The following is a 20548-nucleotide window of genomic DNA, read 5'->3' on the forward strand; positions in this document are numbered from 1 at the left end:
GTTGAAGACCAGACACAGAAGTGTATTCCTCTCAGCACCATGACAGTCACATCCAAAGAAAATAGTTTGCAATGAAAGAAAAGGCTGGACCCAACTACGATGTTGAGTTTACTGCCTGCTCTGGGTGGTTTAAATGATCCAAGAATCGTTACTCGTTACATCGTGTGAAGTGAGTGGTGCGTCTGCGAGTGCTGATGTGAGGGCAGCTGAGGAACTTTTGGAAATTCTAGATAAGCTGGTTGTAGAGGAAAATTACTTGCCAAATAAGTATTCAATGTAGATGAAAACTCCCTGTTCTAGAAATGGATGCCTGAAAGAACTTTCATCCACAAGGAGGCCAAGTCAGTGCCAGGTTGCAAGGCTTTTAAGGACAGGATGTCAGTCCTGCTTGGAGGCAATGCTGCAGGCTACAAACTGAAACCCATCGTGATCTGGCACAGTGAGAACCCCAGGGCCTTCAAGTGCATCAAGAAGCACACAGCGCCAGTGCACTACAGGAGCAGTAAGAGGTCCTGGAGGACCCAGCTCCTCTTACAAGATGCCCTCCTGAACTGCTGTGCTAGTGAAATGGAGAAGTACTGTTTGCAGAATAACACACCTTTCGAGATTTTGTTTATTGTTGATAATGCTCCTGGACATCCTCCTTTTATTGGTGATTTTCATCCCAATATTCAAATGGTGTTTTTCCCGCCACCACCACCTCTTTGATCCAACCACTGGATCAAGGAGTTAGAGTAGCTTTTAAGGCCCACGACCTGAGGGGGACCTTTGCCCAGGCCATTGCTGCAACTGAGGAAGACACTGATGCAGTTCTGGAGGGATTACAACACCTATGGCTGTGTCAAGAACCTTGCTTGGTTTTAGGGTGATGTCACCAAGCAGTGTATGAATGGCATCTGGAAGAAGACACTCAAGAGGTTCATCCATGACTTCAGAGGATTTGCCAAGGATGAGGAGGTTGCAAAAATTAACAAGGCTGTGGTTGAGATGGCAAACGGCTCGAACCTGGGTGTGGATGAGGATGAGGAGCTCCTACAGGTGGTTCCTGAGGAGTTGACTAGTGAGGAGTTGTTGGAATTGCAGTGGAATGCATAGCTGAAGAAGAGGAAGAGAAAAGGAAACTGCAGGAGAAGAAAAAGAAGAACGCCCAAGAAAATTCACAGCGAAGGGTTTAGCAGAAGCTTTTACAGACCTCAACAAGCTGCTTAAAAAGTTTGAAGATGTGGACCCAGGATCTAAAGGTTTTCATTAATAGAGAGGAATGTTCATGGTGCATTATCTGCTTACGAGCAAATCTACGATGAGGAAAAGAGACAAACCAAGCAAACCACCTTGGACATATTTCTGAAGAGTGACACTTCCTCAAGAAGAGCCTCAGGCAGGTCCTTCGGGAAGTGGTCCAGAAGCAGGCATTATCGTAGGAGATGACAGCTCCATGTGTGTTATTGCCCCTGAAGACCCTCCAGTGGGACAGGATGTGGAGGGAGAAGACAGTGATATTGAAGGTCCTGACCCTGTGTAGGCCTAGGCTAGTGTGTGTGTTTGTGTCTTAGTTTTTAACAAAAAAGTTCAAAAAATAAAAAATTTAAAAATAGAGAAAATCTTATAGAATAAAGAAAGAAAATATTTTTGTACAACTGTACAATGTGTTTGTGTTTTAAGCTATGTGTTATTACTGAAGAGTCAAAAAGTTAAATAAAATTAAGGTTTATAAAGTTACAGTAAGCTAATGCTAACTTATTATTGAATAAAAATATTTTTTATAAATTCAGTGTAACCTAAGTGTAGAGTATTTGTAAAGTCTACAGTAGTGTGCAGTAGTGTCCTGGCCTCTGCACTCACTCACCACTCACTCACTCACTCACCCAGAGCAACTTCCAGTCCTGCAAGTGCCATTCATAGTGAGTGCCCTATACAGGTGTACCTTTTTTTTCTTTAATTGGTTTTTTTTTTTCCTTTTTCGCCCCAAAGCCCCCCGGTACATAGTTATATATTCTTAGTTGTGGGTCCTTCTAGTTGTGGCATGTGGGACGCTGCCTCAGCGTGGTTTGATGAGCAGTGCCATGTCCGTGCCCAGGATTCGAACCAACGAAACACTGGGCCGCCTGCAGCGAAGCGCGCAAACTTAACCACTCGGCCACGGGGCCAGCCCCCAGGTTCACTTTTTTTTTTAGTCTTTTATGCTGTATTTTTACTGTACCTTCTCTACAATTAGATACACAGTTACCATTGTGCTACAGTTGCCTACAGTATTCAGGACAGTAACATGCTGTACAGGTTTGTAGCCTAGGAGCGATAGGCTGTACCATAGAGCCTGAGTGTGTAGTAGGCTATCCCATCTAGGTTTGCCTAAGTACATTCCATGATGTTTGCATGACAAAGTCGGCTAACGACGCCTTTCTCAGAATATATCCTCATTGTTAAGCACAGCATGCCTGTAATGAGCAAAATCTTAAATGCAAACAGTTGTGTTTATGTAGGTTATTGCTAAGATCTTTTATATCTCTGTACCAAGGAGTAGAAATGATCAGTGTCAGCTGGGCTTTGCTGCTGCAGTGGTGATTGTAATCTTTAATTGCAAATGCCGCATTGTACCCAACCTACTTCACACAGAGAGAGTCTCTTGATTTTCTGCTAATGAGAGACCCTTGCTAGGCTTGAATGCCTATGAAGATACAAGGTTCTAGTAAAAAAAAAAAAAAAACTAATTCAAAATAAATGCAGCATTTTCTCCTTTTTAGAGAGCAACAAACTATAATTAGTGAAAGCATATTCTAGCTTTATGAATACTTCCACTGGATCTTTAAACATTTTCCTTCCATACTTTTCGTTTATCAGACAGTGAGGTACAGCTTGTTATTTAATGTCAAACTGTGTTAAAGAATTCAGCTACTTCATATAGTTACAGTGTTGGCTTTTGAGAAAATTAACTTAAAAATGTGAAACATAATACAACCATCCCCTAGTATGATGGCTAATTTTTAATGATTCCATAATATTTCACCAGAGAGATTTAATATATTTTGCTTAATTATCTGCAGTTGAATATAAACTTGCTCTCAGCTATCACACTGCAGGTAACACTACCATGAAATGTCCTGCGTGTGGCTTTTCCTATACTTTGAGTTGTTTCCCAGAGGTGAGATGATAGAGGATGTGGGCCCTCTTGTTGCTTATGATACATATTGCCAAATTGATTTTAAAGGGGCTTTAACTAGTTTATTTTACCATCACCAGTGCTCAGGCACCGCTGCCTCCCTCCACCTTCATTGGCAGTAGTTCTTCAGATTTTTTTGGTAATTTTTACAGGGTAATAGGGATAACTCATTTTTTTGTGTATTTTATCATAGCAAGGTTTAAACTTGCATTTATTTTTCTTTATATCTTGTCAATCTGAATGAATTCCTTAATAAAGTGAATATATTTATGTTTATTTGCTAAAGATATTTTTCTCATAATGTTTGCCTTTTTTATTTTAGTTAGCAATGTGTTTTTCTTAAAGCTGAAAAATCCTACAGGTTTTATGTTTTAGCTCCATTTTGTATACAGAAAGCTGTAACAGCCATGGGCAGCTTCTGTAGGTTCTTAGGAGGGTGGCAGTGTCAGACAGCTAAGCAATAGCCTATAAGCTCAAGAAATCAGTTAGCAGTGGTAAGATCGGAAATCTGAGATTATTTTTTAAGCTGCATGTTGTTTTAATTTATTATTTTCCCATTTGTCCTACCTTAACCGTTTCGGACAGTCTTTTTAAATGCCATCCTGTCTTCATTGTGCTGATGGGAGCCCAAAAAAGGTGTTTTTATTACTCAGCGGGAATAACACGCCCGGGAAGGCAGCATGAAGGTGATGGCAGTAACTCAGGGGAGCCCGCTGGAAGGCGAGGCTCCAGGGCACGGTGGAGGCTGCTTGGTCCAGTTTTTCTTGCTCCTGGAGCTTAGATGGTAGAGTTGTTTTTTGTTTCAATAAAGGAGATTCCCTTACCAGTTGCTGTCTCCCTCACCCTCCACCCCAAACAGGCTGGGCTCCTTAAGGGCGGGGATCAGTGTTTGCATTTGTGACTCTTAGGCCCAGCTGAGTGACCAGCACAAGGCAGAGGTTTAATGAGTACTTCAGTGAAACGAGTGAGTTGTTGGGGGGAAATGTCGACGAAAATAATCCATAACCAATCTATAAATGAAAATTTGGGTGAATTTATTCTGAGCTAAAATGTGAGGACCATGGCCTGGGGCCTTTCTTCCCAAAGGAAGAAAGGGCACCAAAGAAGTGGGGTATACAGAGTGGTTATATACCCCCAAAGAGGATGTTCCACATATGATTGAAATGTCCTTTTTACAATAGTCACGAGACTGCTCTGTCAGCACAGCAATGGATGGACACAGCAGGTAGGTCTGCTGTCTTGGTGGACACAGGAGGGTGGCAGGTCTGTTGTCTCAATCTGGCTGGTCACAGGTGAGCTGGCTGATCAAAGGTGAGCACAGCAATCAGTTCCTAGCCTAAGGAAAGATGCTTATCCTTAAGGAAATACCAATGTGGGGGGACATTGCACCTTTATCTTAAGGCCATCTGTGCTTGCCATAGGAAATGTTTAAAGCAGATATACAATGCATGCTCAACGGCCACATCAGGCCCTTTTGAAAAAAACAAAGGCCGAATTAGGTTTACGCCAAATGGCTTCCTCGTATACTCCAGTATATCCTATTGCTTGCCATTTCTATTTGTCAGAAATAGTATGAAAGGTAATTGGAGTTGAAAATATAATACTGAATCTGACCACCAAGCATCCTCAGAGGAAGAAAATAAATTAAGAATTATCTCTAAGATCTGATTTTTAAAAATTTACTGAAAATAACAGTATCTGCAGACATCTATATGGACTCAGAACAACAATGGACTTTTTTTCATTATTACGAGACTCATGTTTTTTAATGGAATGGTCAGTGAGGTGCAATATGTTAATTCTTCAGAACCAGTGTTTTGAGATAACTCAGTCTTATGATTATGTCCCCAAGTAACAGAGCATGATAGTTTTCCACATCCTCCTGAGCAGGCCGTCTCACTGGGTCTGTGAAGCAGCACTGGACAGGAAACCTCTGTGTTCTCCGCCTTCACGAGATGAAGAAGACTGGTCCAGAAAACTGTTATGCAGCCTAGTAATTGGTCAGTTAATAGCACAAACATATTGCTAAGATTTGCCAAAAAAGAAAAGAAAGAAAGGGGAATTCAAGTGCCAAGTACAGTGAATTCTAAGTCAGTGAGGGCTGCTCAAGAGGTAACAGCCTCCTAACATCAGACTTGGAGAACCTCCTTCAGCAGCCGGGCTCCTATTGGGAAGCCCATAGGAGGAGATAATGCCAATAGATCCAGATTGTTTGGGAATAGATGCCTTCTAGAACTAACTTTCTTCAAGGAAAACAGATTTAAAAGCATTGTTTTTCTCCTTACCCCTCTATTTTCCATGAGACTTTGATCTTACCACCTAGGTTTTGCCAACTATATTACATTTTAGGAGCATAATTTCCATGGTTGTTAAGGGATTACTGGATTGGAAAGACTGAAGCAGTAGGTGTTGTAAAAGGCCAGAAAGGAAGGTTATTGATTTTCTCGGTTGGGGAAGATGTCACGCAGGTCAAGCAGGTCTTGAAGTGGGCCTTGAAACAGAGTAAACCTTGGATTAAAAGCAGGAAGAACGTGAAGTGTTTTAGTGAGGGGACAGCACTGCTGAGACGGAGAGAATGGGTGTGGAATTTCAAGTACATGTCAGAAAACCAGTTTTATGAAATACTGTGAGCTGTGGAAGGATTGGTGAAGCGGAAACAACTCAGTCGCTGCTTTTTTTTTTTTTTCATAATAAACGCCAATTTTTGTGGGGCAAGTTGCTATTTTCTTTTGATTTCAGAAACATTTTCCATGGTTTCAGAACTCTTCATAAGGACAACGACTAACAATTTTATGTATCCCTTTATACTTTGACATATTATTTCCTAAAAATGAACTTTCTGGAGAGAACAGAGGCATCAGCACCGGTGTAATCTGTGACTTTTCTGGCCTGTGGACATTAGTAAGTGCCATTCTAGAGTATGAGTATGAGGGACCAGCGTTGTCTGTTCAGGGCAGAATAGATCGTCTTTCCTTGAGAAAAGGCTATGGCAAGTTCACTGTGTCTATTGCACATAAAGCAGTGTTTGGCTGGCTTCTGGATTCTGCAGACTTTTATGTGACTGGCTTGCTTTTTCCTTTGCTTCTGGGATGTAGCAGTGCGAGCATACACCGTGGAGAAACTTGACCAAAAGCGCATGGAGGGAGCTCCAGCGGTTCCTCTTGCCCAGGGGTCATTAGCCTGTGTGCCTTGCGTCTAAGTCACCGCTGTTTGTCTGGGAGCTTGTCACCCCCATCAAATCTGCGGGAGTTTGAAAATTCTGTTTCTGGAATTGCTCTTCACTTGCACATGACTAACAGACTTCATTTCCCTATATCGGGGAGGGACTGGGGAGTGCCGGGTCCCCCAGCCTGTCTCTCCCCAGGGAAAAAATTCCCCAAAGATTCTGAGTAAGAAAGCAACATATTCTTTTGCTTTGTTCTCAGGTTAGAAGTGTCTTTGCCTTCAGTCCCTGAGGCCAGATTTCAAGTGTTTTCCCAAAGGAACTTCTCATATGGAAAATAGTCAGTCCTCCTCTGAATAATTTTTATTACCTAATAAATGATTCAGATTGATAGTGTCGGCACTGTGGTGGGCATCTGACTGAAGGGCATATGGGTGGCAGATTGTGCAGATAGGTTATGGATTTCCGCTGCCAGCTTGAAATCCTAGATGAATCTGTCCTCACTCACTTGGGTTCCTCCTACCTGTTTTAGGATATTCTTAGCATTTACTGATACCAAGCCAAACTGCAGTTTATTTGGACTTACTGCTTTTTCTAGATCAATTAACACATCTGATTTATAAGCGATAAACACTGAAACAGATGGAAGATGATTCCTGAGTGAGTTGTCCGAGTGGTTGCACTTTTGTCTCTGACCTGGCTAATAGGTCTGACCTGTTACTTCGAGATATAGTAGCAGCTGCTGCTGTTTTTCCAGACGGCAGTTTGGTTGTGTTTGGTGGATTATGCGTAGTGCGGTATGAAATTGACATTTCAGAGCTCCGGGTGCCATTTCCAGTGACTGGTTTCTATTGGTGGACTTTCTGGTTGTTTTTTTTTTTTACTTACAGACCCACATAAACCTTTAAAACTTGATTCTCAGTTTTAAATTGATTTGTGCCTTATCTCAGATAAAGTTGTTTAAAATTGCCTGAATATTTTTATTCTTGAGCATAATGTCTATCGAGGAATGGCTTCCATTTGACTCTTTCCTGCATGTTTTTAAGTAAAAAGGCATTTTAGATTTTGAAAGGTCAATTAGTCAATTCAGCTGTTTCCATTTAAGAACAAACTTAATTCATTCCACACAAGCACAGTCTATCTCATAAGAAAATATATTCTAAAGTTAAGTGAGTTCTAGAATAACCACCTGCTAATGCCTAGCTTGCTGTCTCTATGTTTATGTGATGAACAAGCAGGAACCAACACTAAGTGTTGGCACTGTGTCAGGCCTGTCACAATTTCTCCTTTACTGTAGGAGCTCCTCAATTTTGGTAAATTCACATATGCAGATCAGAATTTAAGAGTGCAGAGGGCATTAAGATTCCTCCTGAAAATTTGATTTTTATTAAGCCCTTCATTGTTAGTCCACCATAAAAGACATCTCTATAAGGATGACGCAAAACAGAAATAAGGAGAAAGGAAGAGGGAATAATTAGACTTAAGAATTTAACAGTTGAGCATTTTTCTTCTCAGCTAGCATTTATATATGTCTTTTTAAAAACATAAAGAACTTGGTGAGTGCAAGACTCTGTCTTAATATTAACCCATATAATCCACATAATGGCCCAGTGCTGTATGTGCTCTTACTATCCCCAGTCTGCAGATTGAGGAAGCTGAAGTACAGAGAAATCAGGTAACCTGCACAGGGTCTCACAGCTAGCAAAACGCAGAGCTGGGATTTGAAGCTAGGTTGTGATTTAAAAGTGCGGCCACAGAGCCAGACTAACCAGTCACTGTGCTGCTCGTCCATGTCCACAAAGAAGAGATTGCATAGCAGTTCTCAGTGTTCTGCTGGATCATGCATTTTTGTCCTGCATTACCAGAGAAGCTATTGTAAACATAGCGCAGTTATGTTGGTATTTTTAGAAATCTGAAGTAGAATCTGAGATGCACCAGAGCCTTGTACATTGCATTAAAATTTAGAGTCAAAGTTGCACTCATGAGTTTTCTGACCACATTTCTCCCATTTCAAACCATTTCAAGGTTTCATATTGCTTTTATTCTCAGTGAATCAAAAATTTATGTGTAGTAATAATTGTATTTTTCCCCAGAGCTACTTGTGACCCCATCATTTCCAGGGGTCACTGATAAAGTCGTCGTAGGATCATTATTGGCCAAAGAAAGAAGCCTTCACATATTTACAGTTTCAGAGTCATTGTTTGCATTTGGTTGCATTCTTTCTTACATATATTCTCATCACTCGAAAATTTTTCTCCAGAAGTGATAAAAATTAAAAGGAGTGGGCTATAATAAAAACAAAACTAGGACAGGAAATCACATCAAGAGTTTAACAGTGTGACTCTAAGTTATACAAAAAATATTGATCAGTCACCAAAAAAGTATTTATTTGTATATGTACTTATATATATGTGTATATTAGCAAATTAAAGAGCAAAACAAGTTTTATAGAAAATAAACGATGTATCAAAAAGTAAATTGTTAATATCTTTAAAATACTTTGTCGCTCATATATCTCACTCAGATATACTAAATGTAATCTTATACAACAGCTAATTTATACTATTGTACATCTCTCTAGTTGACAATACTTACTTTAACCTGTACCAATTTGTTCATTCGTAAGTAAGTATAACAGGTTCGGAGAAAGAGGTGGGATGGATAGTGTATTGGTCTCCTTAGGCTGCCATAACAAAATACTGCAGACTGGGTCGCTTTATTAACAGAAATTCATATTCTCACACCCATAGAGGCTAGAAGTCCAAGCTTGAGGTGCCAGCAGCATTGGCTTCTGGTGAGACCTCCCTTCCTGGCTTTTAGATGTCGCCTCCTCACCATGTCCTCACAGGGTCCTTCCTCTGTGTCCGTACACTTCTGGTGTCTCTTCCTCTTCTGACGAGGACATCAGTCCTGTCGGATCAGGGCCCACCTTTATGGCCTCATTTAACCGTGATTACCTCCTGAAAGGCTCCATCCGCAAATACAGTCACATTGGGGGTTAGGCCTTCAGTGTATGAAGTTTGAGAGGACACATTCAATGTAATGTTTAGCATGAGTAATATGGGAGATCTGCCAGGTTCTTCTAATCATATTCTCTTAATTTTAATGTTCAACCAAAGAACTTTATGCAGCAAATGAAGACGTTTTTCTTTAACTTATCCCACTGAGAAAAAACTGAGGTGTAATCACTTCATATCTTTTAAGTTTAGGCAAGGGGTATCAGTGTGTGATGGCTTTCAAAATTTTTTAAACTTGACCTTTATACAGAAACAGATTGTCCATCACAAACCAATTCACATGCACCTACAATCGCATATACACACATGCTGTATAACTGAAACTAGAGTTTATGTTACAAATCTTACCCTCTTATGAGCAATGTACCCTATTTTCTGTTCTTTTCCATGTTATATTCTGTTCTCTCATTTTTGTTTTTAAATAGTAGTCATGACCCACTAAATTGTTATACCCCACTACATTGACCCACTAAATTGTTATACCCCACTACATTGACCCACTAAATTGTTATACCCCACTACATTGACCCATGAGTTGTTACCAACAATTTGAAAACCTGTTTTCTTAAGAGATAAAAACTCTTGTTTAACCAGTATTATCTCAGAAGGTGGCGTGTTGTGTGTGTAGTCCTAATAACTTACTTAGACTGTAACTACATATTGTATTTTTAGCAGAGAATTTTGCTGTGCAGTTGTCAGCCACTTCCAAGTACTCAGTGACTAGAAGAAAACTCACTAGAAAGTGCAGCCCTTCATTTAAAGGGTGACATAATTTCTTCCAAATCTTGAAACAGCTCACATGAGAGATCTAGGAGATTGCTACATAGTTGGAGTTGGCCTCATTGAAAGCCAGGGTCCCATGAGGATCAGGTGCAGACACACAGTGATGTAAACCATTTAACAGATAGCGTGATATATTTGTTGTCATCAGCCAGCTTTGTTCTTTTTACATTAATTGGAGATACTGTTTTATTCAAGGTCCTTTCAGAAAAGAGAACCACTCTAGGTATTTCAAGCAGGGATAATTTAATACAGGATGTGAGTTACATGGGTGATGAAAGATCTAGAAGCCAAACAAGGAGGTGGTGACTTATCCCAGAGAACAGGGACAACAGGAGGCTGCCAGGGCAAGGCAGTGCTGCTAGAACCCAGGAGCTGGGGGCACCTGGCAAAAGCTGGAACCATGGAGAGCAGGACAGTTTGGGTGAACTAAAGCCACAGGGGAAATTCAGGTGCTGGTGGAGACACTGCCAGAAACAGAGAGGGCAGAGGAGAAAGCCTGTGGCTTCTCTCTTCCTTCTACCCTCCAGTCTTCTGCCAGTGCCGCTCATTTGTTTATACTGCCAGGAGCCAGAGAGCAGGGAAACAGAAATGTAGTTCCCTACTATGCGGAATAAAGCCAAGAGGGGCGGGGAATGGCTCTAAGACCAAATAAGCAAATGGTTGGCACAGATATTAAGACTCATCTGTGTAGTCTTGTTTGATTGATTTCATTTTATTCATAATTCCCACATAAGGATTCACTGTGGTAAATCACATTGATGCCTGTGGATTCATAGACTGAGTCTTACACTTTTGGAAAACGTGCCTTTCTTGTTCGTGTTCCCATTAGATAGATGGGCATGACTTAGTTAACCATCTTCTTGTTGAACCTTGAAAGTGCACTTGAGATTTCATCATTATAAATTCTCTGCAGTGACTAGGTTCATGCAAATGCCTTTCTCCCATATTGTTTTAATTATTATTTTTAAAGTTGTATACCCAGAAAATGGATTACTGTGCCAAAAGCATGAACAAATTTATGGCTCTTGTTATTTATTACCAAATTGCTTTTCTACAATGTTGTTCCAGTTTACAAGTACCGACATGATAGGACCAATTTTAGTGACTTTTGTCTACCTTGGAATAGTGTCATTAAGGAATTTTATTGCCTAATTTAGTTGGTTAAAGGTAACTGGTTTTCAGTGGTTGGCTCTTTGATTATTAGGATATTGAACATATTTTTCACGTGTTTATTGACTAGAGGCATTTTCTCTTTTGTTAGTAGTTTGTTTACATTCTTGCATATTCTTCTAACACGTTTGCTAAACCTATGAAGTGAAGAAGCCAGAAAACAATTTAACATGAAAAAAAAACAAAAACTGCAAGCCCTGTGTCCATCCTCAGGTCATACAACCAGGTGGTTGACTAGAATAAAGCATTCTGAAAGATCCTCTAAAGACTATTTCCTAAACTGTCCAGCATTATGGTTCCCATGGCAGTTCACAGCAATAGCATCCTTTTTCTTTCTCTTCTGTACCCTTAGAACTGGGGTGGGTGGTGATCACTCTTTCAAAAACCAAGAAATTAACTTCTTAAAGTTTGAGCTTATGTTTTACAAAAACTTGAGCTCACTACTAAGATGAGAGAAAATTATCAGCATTTTCCTTTTCTTTTTCATGAGAGAATTCTACAGTTCTTTACCTTTTTCTTTTAACTTAAAAATATATTTATGAGAGTGACGTCAGCATCGTGGTAGAGTGAGCTCTCCCTGTAATCTCCCCTCTAAGATACAATGAACAGGACATTCATATTCAGACAGAGGACATCCACACAACATAAGACGTCTGAGAGACCCACGCAGCCATATGTCAGAAGATGGAGGGGCTGGAGCGCCACCCCCAAGGAAGTGGAACAAGGTAAGAGAAATCTTCTCTTCCTCCCCAAAAGACAGTGACCCAGGGACTGCACACAGCTCCGAGAGGAAAGAGGGGAGGGTTTGGCCCTCCATGGGAACATCATTGCTCTCTGAGGTCCCTCACAACCTGGGGGGAGGCCCCACACAGATATGACTAGCTGTCACAGGAGTTTCTTCATCAGGCTAACACCCCAGGAGAGCAGATAGCAAGGACAGAGCAAGAAGCCCCTGAGATTGTGCAGGAGAAAGCCCCCCTCCCAACCTCCCAGTACCCCAATTCAGCACCTGGGAGCTGTGCTACATATTGCAGTGGGCTAAGAATATGCAGCTGTTGACCCACACCTGATGGTGGCAGGTGGAAGCGGCAATCAAATACCACCACAACACACAACCACAAATCCATGCCATCTAGCAGTATGAAAAAATATATTAAATCTCCAGAGCAGAAGGAAAATGACAAGTACCCAGAAATCAATCCTGAAGGCACAGAAATCTATAACCTAAATGACACAGAATTCAAAGTAGCTAACATTAAAAAACTCAATGAGTTACAAGAAAATGCAGATAGACACTTCAGTGAATTCATGACCTACTTCACAAGAGATTGAAACTATAAAGAACAGATCAGAAATATTGGAGATGAAAAACACAATGGATGAGATAAAGAAGAATATGGACTCCCTGAACAATAGGGCTGATATTATGGAGGAATGAATCAGCAATATTGAGGACAGAGATGTAGAAATGCTTCAGATGGAGAAAGAGAACTAAGATGAAAAAGAGATGAAAAAATTCTCCAAGAAATTTACGACTCAATTAGGAAATGCAACATAAGGATTATAGGTATTCAAGAGGGAGAAGAGAATGAGAATGGAGCGGAAAGCTTGTTCAAAGAAACAATAACAGAGAACTTCCCAAACCTGGAGAGGGAGCTGGAAACGTAACTGAAAGAAGCCAATAGATGACCTAGCCCTATCAATGTAAAGAGACCTACTGTAAGGCATATAGAAGTGAAGGTGGCAAAAGTCAATGACAAAGAAAAGTACTAGGGGCAGAAAAGTAGAAGACAATAACCTACAAAGGAACCCTTGTCAGACTTTCAGCAGATTTCTCAGTAGAAACCGTACAGGCTAGGAGAGACTGGAATGACATGTTCAAATCTTTGAAGGACAAAAACTTTCAGCCAAGAATACTCTGTCCAGTGAAAATATCCTTCAGATGTGGTGGAGAAATAAAAACTTTCTCAGATAAACAAAAACTGAGAGTTCATTGCCACAAGATCCCCCCTACAACAAATTCTCAAGAAGGCCCTCATACCTGAAAAAAAAAAGAAAAGGGTTATAAAGCTGTGATTAAGGAGATAAACGGATAGACAAAATCAGAAAATTGTAGCTATCCATCAGAACAGGTTAGTAAACACTCAAGTGTAACATTAAAGGTAAAGGGAAGGAAAACATCAAAAATATAATCTTGTAATTTTAATTACAAACTCACAACTCAAGATGGATCAAGATGTGACGAAAACAACTTAGAAGGGGGAAAGGAAAGAGATTGAATTGGCTTAGTCTAAGGAAACAAGAGGTTATCAGAAAATGGACTATCGCATCTGTGACATTTTGCATACAAACCTCATGGTGACCACTAAAAAAAAATATCTAGAACAGAGACATAAATAATAAATAAAGAGAAAACTAAGAAAACCAGCATAGAAAACTGCCTGAACGAATTGGTAGTCCAGAATACACAGGACAAGAAACAAAGGAAATGCAGGAGAACCAGAAAATGAGGAATAAAATGGCAGCATTAGGCCCTCATATATCAATAATCAGTCTAAATGTAAATGGATTGAATTCTCCAATAAAAAGACACAGAGTGGTGGGATGGATTAAAAAACAAGACCCAACAATGTGCTGCCTACAGGAAACACATCTCAACTCCAACAACAAACAAAGGATCAGAAGGAAGGAATGGAAGACAACACTCCAAGGTAATGGCAAATAAAAGAAATCAAGTGTTGACATACTTACATCAGACAAAGTAGACTTCAAGATAAAACAGGTAAAGAGAGAAAAAGAGGGGCAGTATATAATGATAAAAGGGACACTCCACCAAGAAGACGTAACACTATAAATATCTATGCACCCAACACAGGAGCACCAAAGTACATAAAGCAACTGTTAACAAACCTAATGGTCATCTGACGATGGAGGAAGGAGCTGGTACTGCTTGGGCTAAATTAACATACCCTTGGGCGGCACAGTTTATGACTCCACAAGATGCAGTTTCTGATCTGTTGCAGCCTCCTCCTCCACCATTTCCCTGTCCTCCCCAGATTTGTATTCCAAGTTGCTATCGTCAGATCCTTAGAAGTCCCATCTGATTTTTTGCCTCTGTGTCTGTGCAACTGCTGTTTTCTCTTCCTAGAATCCCCAGAATTGTCAGTTCTTCAAACCAAATTTTTAATAGTAGTTTTCTTTGGTTGGTGGATTTTAAAGTTGATTGTTTCATTTGTGTGGGTGTGTTTGGTGGTTGGTTTCTCAATGTTCGTACCACAGGTATGTATATGTAACTTTCACAATCAGGAAACAGTCAGATTTTGTTTGTTTGTCCATACACATCAGCTGTATTTTTACAGGGTGTAACAGAGATTGCCAGAAGGAAAAAGCTTGTGTAAATGCCCATTTTCGCTTAACCTCCGAGTGGCAGGCTGGGTCATACACGAAGCTTGGGCAGGCCTCAGAAGTCCAGCATGAGCACAGCTGTTCTTCCGCTGTGCTGTTTCTCACCTTGTTCTTCTACTTAGCCTTTTATGCTGGATATATTCTATTTTAGTATTTCTCCACGTAGTACCTTCCTGAGAATTACTTCCTTGACAAAAATTAAATTAGTAGTACTGTTTATTAAAAGCCTGCTAAATTCTTGCTAAACAAAAATGTATTCTTACATTTTTGTGTCTAGTACATTTTTGTGTCTGGTGCGTTTTTGTGCCTGGTGCGTTTTTGTGTCTGGTTCGTTTTTCTGCCTGGTACGTTTTTGTGTCTGGTACATTCTTAGAACTAGGGATGCTGAATTGATTCTGACTTTATGCATCTCATGCTAGTGAGGAAATTCAAATCCTGTAATTTTGTATTTAACCTTCTTAGCTGATATATATGCCTGTCTGTCTAATGTAAGTTTCCTTTATGCAGAATGTGGACCTTCTAGACATACCTAGTTTCTGTTTCTCCTGTTCATCCCCAGCATCCCAAATCCTCTCCATCACCGTCAGTTTGGAACAGCACTCCTCTCTTCCCACAGATCTGTTTGTCTTTCGGTACTCGGCTCAGTGGTTACCTGGAGACCTTTCTCAGCCTCTGCCTTCTCATTTTATGAAAAAGCCTTCCCTTTTTTACCTTGTACTGTAGTTTATTGAGGTCATGTTTTCTCCTCCATTAGACCGTCACCCTTGAGGGCAGGACATTGTTTAAAAGCATAGACTGTAGAGTCAGATGGACCAGGCCCTGTCATTTACCAGTTATGCCTGCTTAGACCTGTTACTTGTTTTCTCTAAGCCTTAGTTGCCTCCTCTGCAAAAAGGGAGTATTAATAATGACTTCTTTATAGGATGATTGTAAGGCTTAAATGAGATAATGGTTGTGAAGTTCTTAATACCCTGCTTGGCACATTGATAAGTTTCCAGCAAATTCAAGGCCTTATTCATAACACCATTGTTTTATTATATAATTAAAATTATGTTAATAATCTCTCCTTCTACCTTGGGAGCTCTTGCAAATAACTCAGTGTCTTAGATGTAGGAAGTGTTAATATATATTTAAAAATTCTAATGAATAAAGGCTTATAGGAATTCAGAAATAAGAGTAATTAATTCTGATCGTGCAACTGAGGCAGAGTTGGTTGTAGTTGACCTTTGAACTTTCGTGTATGATTTTCACAGGTGGAAATGACCAAAAAGGGCATTTGAAGCCAAGAAACTAGCTTGCAGTTTCAGAGGGATGTGCCATCTTAGCTTGGCATTCATAATAGAACCTACTTCTTAGGGTTTTAGAGAATAAATGCATCTTAAAGTACTGGCGTGGTAAGAGTGCTGTAAGTGTTAGCTGTTGTTTTAACAACCCATTTATAGACTATAGGTTAAATAACAACAAAAACTCACATGTGTGTGCGTGTCTTGCATATTCTTTCACGTTAGCTTGAAGGACCTCTGTATGGCAACACTTCCGTAATCTTTTTGTTTGCAATACTTGTTAGAAAGTGACAAATAGCATTTATTTTAAAACACTGCTTATTTCAGCTACATATTATTCTTCTTGTTTGTTTGACTCAGTAAGACAATACTTTATAAGTGATTTTAAATGATCAGCCGTTAGGGACTATCATGTCATTCTTCCCTATTGGTTTAGGTAAATTTGAGAGAAAACTATGTAAGTGCAGCTTACAACAGCAACTGCTTGATATGGGAAAACAATCAAGAGATATAGATTGTGTGAAGTCCAAGGTCACTTTATTTTAATTAAACATATATCTTGAATTGTAGTATTTCCTAAAGCAGTGTAAGATTTCTTTTGTCGTATTCTGTTACAGCTTTATATTTTGATATATATTCTAGAGTTAGAAAAGTTCCAAGAATGGTACTAAGCAGTCTCGTATACCTTTTATCCAATGTTAACATTTTGCCATATTCACTTTATTTCTGCTCCTCTCATTTTCTCTGAACTGTTTGAGATTCTTGCAGACATGATGCCCATTATTTACTCCTGAATTTTGAGTATGTTGCCTAAAAGCAAGAAAAAAGGACATTTTCTTACATAACAAAAAGAAAAAATTATCAAAAATTAGAAAATTAACATTGGTACAATACCACAGGCCTTATTCAGATTTTGCCATTTGTCCCACTAAAGTCCTTGAAAGTATCAGAAAAATCATCTCTCTCTCTCTCCTTTAATCTGGAACACTTTCTCACTCAGTATTCGTCTTTCTTCACTTTGACATTTTTGAAGAACATAGGCCAGTTACTTTGAAGAATGTGCCTCAGTTTGGATTTCTCTGTTTTTTAATGGTTAGATGTACGTGACATGCTTTGAGCAGGACTGTCACAGAAATGATGTTGTTTTCCTCTCAGTGCATCATGTCAAGAGGACAAGAAAAATTTTTAAAGATCAATTTTAGTTTGGAAAAGGAACACTATTATGATGCTTTAGAATATTTGCAAATTTCTCTTTCTCAGTTCTTTTATTTTTATTTTATGTTTTCATTTTTTAGCCCATTAGTAAAGTATTCAGTGTGTGATAGCACTTACCCTGCAATGTTCTCTGTAATGCTCTCTGTTCTTTGCAAATTATTGCAGTTTGTCAAGTGTATTTATTGTTAAAGGAAAGTGAATACAGAAAGAAACTCTTCAGTGAGAAATTTAGTATCTGTGGCAATAAATGATGACCTGGTTTTAATCTGAAACAGAGCACGTGACAAGTTTTTGTCCTTTGTTTTTGGCAGATATAAACAAAGAGCTTGAATTCAGTAATTGGTTTAAGAGGTTTACTTTAGCCAAATTTTGCCGCCAAAGTTTGGGGCCACTGACAGGGAAAGAATCAAGGCATCTATTAATTTCACTTAGTATTGGTTAGCCTTTCAAAGATGTTGGAGGGAAGTTGTTTTTTATTAGGTTAGAATTAATTTTAAATCAGCGGTGCACTTTAGATAGATAAATACATAGTACTCAGACTTTAAACCTGATGTTTTTTATTTGTTTTCCCCTCTACAGAGAAAGAGTACTGCCTGAATACAAAACCTGCTGCACAGATGTTGTATCTAATTATATAGTTCATATTGTTCCTTGCCAACAAATACCTGTTAATAATAACGAACAATCAACCTTGCTTAACAAGAGCAGCACAAAATGTGTTTCTGCCATTTCTCATGATAGAGAAACCCCAGGGTGCTTCAGAGATAGTGTCCTCATCACACTGGTGGCCCGTGGCTTATTAACAGCAACCTACTGCAGACAATGAAGTATGAAATTGATGGGCCCTGCAGGGAATTTGATCTGAGCTTTCCAGCAAGGGAAGAACTGTCTTACAATATTCAACTGCTGTGTTCATTGGCTCGCTGGCTTCCCCTAAGGCCTCTTTTCACTATGCTCTGGAAAATTTTCCTGGCTAAGTTAACATATGTGCTACTGTATCTGGCTAGCAAACAGATTGCTAGGAAAAAGCTTCTAGGAAGTTTTACTATTTCCTGTTCCCCAGCTGGTAAGAAGATGTCTGAGCCATGTAAAAGCTGATTGGACAGAGAACAAATAGATGAAATGTTTGAGTAGGTTGTTATGAGGGGAGCATAGCTTTCCCTAGAAAGATATTATAGACACCAAAGGGAAAAATGTTGTTGTTATCACCTCCCACCCTGTTGTTTTTAACTTTTACCAGGTAGTTTGTTAGTGATTCATACAGTTAACACAAGTCTGAACATTCTTTTTCAGTAAGAAAGGTAAATTTATAATTTTCATTTGACTTATGAAATTGGCCAATTAGTCACATTACATAGAGATCAATTTGGCAGAGTCTGAAAGCACCGTATATCCTATATACTTAAAATTCATTTCAGAAATTTTTATTTCTAGAACTGTTTTCCTCCTGGTGTATTTGAAAAGTCAAGATATTTTTATTTTCCTGTAGTGTTAGAAGATTTCCAGGGAGGCAGAAGAGGGACACACGAGTATACATTTAGTTGTCAGCAGACCTGATTTTGAAGGCATTTCGTGCCTATGTAATCTCAGGCCAGTCACCTGATTTCGCCAAGCCTTAGATTTCTCAGTGTGGAGAACCGTGCTTCTCACCTCGCATCCTCGAGTCAGCCGTATGTAAAGGCCTACACAGGCCCACTTAGCTCTCTCCTCTCACCAGAACTTTGATGTTTTTCTTGAGACACAGAAATTGGAAAAGAAATATTAACTTTACCTGACATTTTATTTTATCATGAGGTGTTGTTTTTCTTTGAACTTTGTACAATTAAGTGTCCTTTCTTGTGGACATTAGCATTCTCAGGGAGGATTCTGCAGCAGAAGAGTAGAGCAGGCAGGGGGAGGTGGAAGTATTCTGTTACTAAGGGGAGGAAGGACCAAACAAGTGTGTTTTCGGTAAGATTGTTAAAGGTGAAATCTAAGTTTTCAATTAATTTTTGATTATTTATATCCCTGCCTCTTAGTTTTTAAACTGTTTAAATTTTCCAGATTTGGGGAAAGCAGCTGTAAGTCACAACGCGCCCTTCCCCCAGCTGTCAGGGCTCGCCAGGTGCTGTTCCCCAAGGCCTGCAGCATCTCAGTGGGGGCAGACCCCACTGAAGCCCAGAGACACTTCCCAGCAGGAATTGTTCTCCAGTGAGATGCTTTGGAAGATATTTTGCTCCCTTTGAATGCCTATCAGAATAAATGTGCCACTTCTTGTGCACACTTGTACACAGTCAGCAGCCTCTGTGGTTCTGGCCACCCCTGTCAGCGCTAAGCAGTGGTTGTGATGAGCCTACACGGGCAGGACAGTTGAGAAAGAAAAAAGGGACAAGGTGAATGTGAGGACCAGGGAAGAGAAGAAGTCAAAAGGTTATTCGTGGTTACACAGGACATAGGAATTATGGTTGCTTCAGAATTCTTAATAATCACCTCTGGTCTTTTGTCTTCATAAATATACAAAGCATTTACTTCAGATTTTTCATTTTAAGTTATACAAAAAGTATTATTGTGTTTTTGTGTGTATATAAAAAAATAACTGGACCAGTTTGGCCTCAAGTAATTTTTTCTTTAATGTCAAAGTCATCTCGTTGTTGATAGCAGCTGTGCCAGAATGTAAGCCCCCCTTATTTGTACAGAGCACTGCTCACATGCTCTCCTTCTGTTTGAGATGGGCAGTTTGTTCGCATGGTGACCTTTCTTGCTCTTAGAGGCATAGGTTTGGCCTGATTTATTTGGGTAAGATAGGCTATTGCACCTGGTGTGGATAATACTAGATTAGATCTTCAGGAAATTGGACTTTTTCTTCTTACCCTTTAGAACAAACAGCTTTTGAAATGAATATGTTGAGGACAGTGTTAGCTTTTTGGTTTTTTATTTTTTTAACTTCACTCTGCTGAATAGAATCTTTTGGTTTATAAAAAAAAGTAGTTTCCTTTTGCTTTAGCAAGGTGATATATGCACTTTCTGAAACTAAATTTTCTGGTATGTTCTTGATAAAATTCCATGGGTTTTCTTTGCAGTTGTTGACATGTACGCTTTAAAACGTTTTTTTATTTTAATATAATTCAAACTTACAGAAAATTGCAAAAATAGTACAAAAAATATTTAGATTCACCAAATCTTACATCTGCCCATTTGCTTTATCCTTCATGCTCACTCTCCTCTCTCTGTCTGTATCTGTGTATACACATACGTATGTGGTTTTTTCTTGAAAAGTTAAAAGTAACTTGTGGACATTTTGCCCCTTAGTCCTTAGCGTTCTCTTAGATGACCACAGCACAGTGATCAAAATCAGGAATTTTTACTCTGGTACACT

General features: G+C 39.4%; 1 protein-coding gene across 2 annotated transcripts in view; it reads left to right on the forward strand.

Annotated features, from left to right (window-relative positions):
* Nucleotides 1-20548, forward strand: part of GSTCD (glutathione S-transferase C-terminal domain containing) — a 131835-nt gene that overhangs the window by 34892 nt on the left and 76395 nt on the right. The window contains exon 6 of one of the 2 annotated variants that reach the window (XM_046655618.1): nucleotides 11887-12015. The exons of the other annotated variant lie outside the window; for it this stretch is intronic. Within the exon in view, the coding sequence (XP_046511574.1) occupies nucleotides 11887-12015 (129 nt within the window). The remainder of the gene's footprint in view (nucleotides 1-11886; nucleotides 12016-20548) is intronic. 2 annotated transcript variants of the gene reach the window in all.

Source organism: Equus quagga, chromosome 3 (genome assembly GCF_021613505.1).
Source record: "Equus quagga isolate Etosha38 chromosome 3, UCLA_HA_Equagga_1.0, whole genome shotgun sequence".
NCBI classification, from domain to species: Eukaryota; Metazoa; Chordata; class Mammalia; order Perissodactyla; family Equidae; genus Equus; species Equus quagga.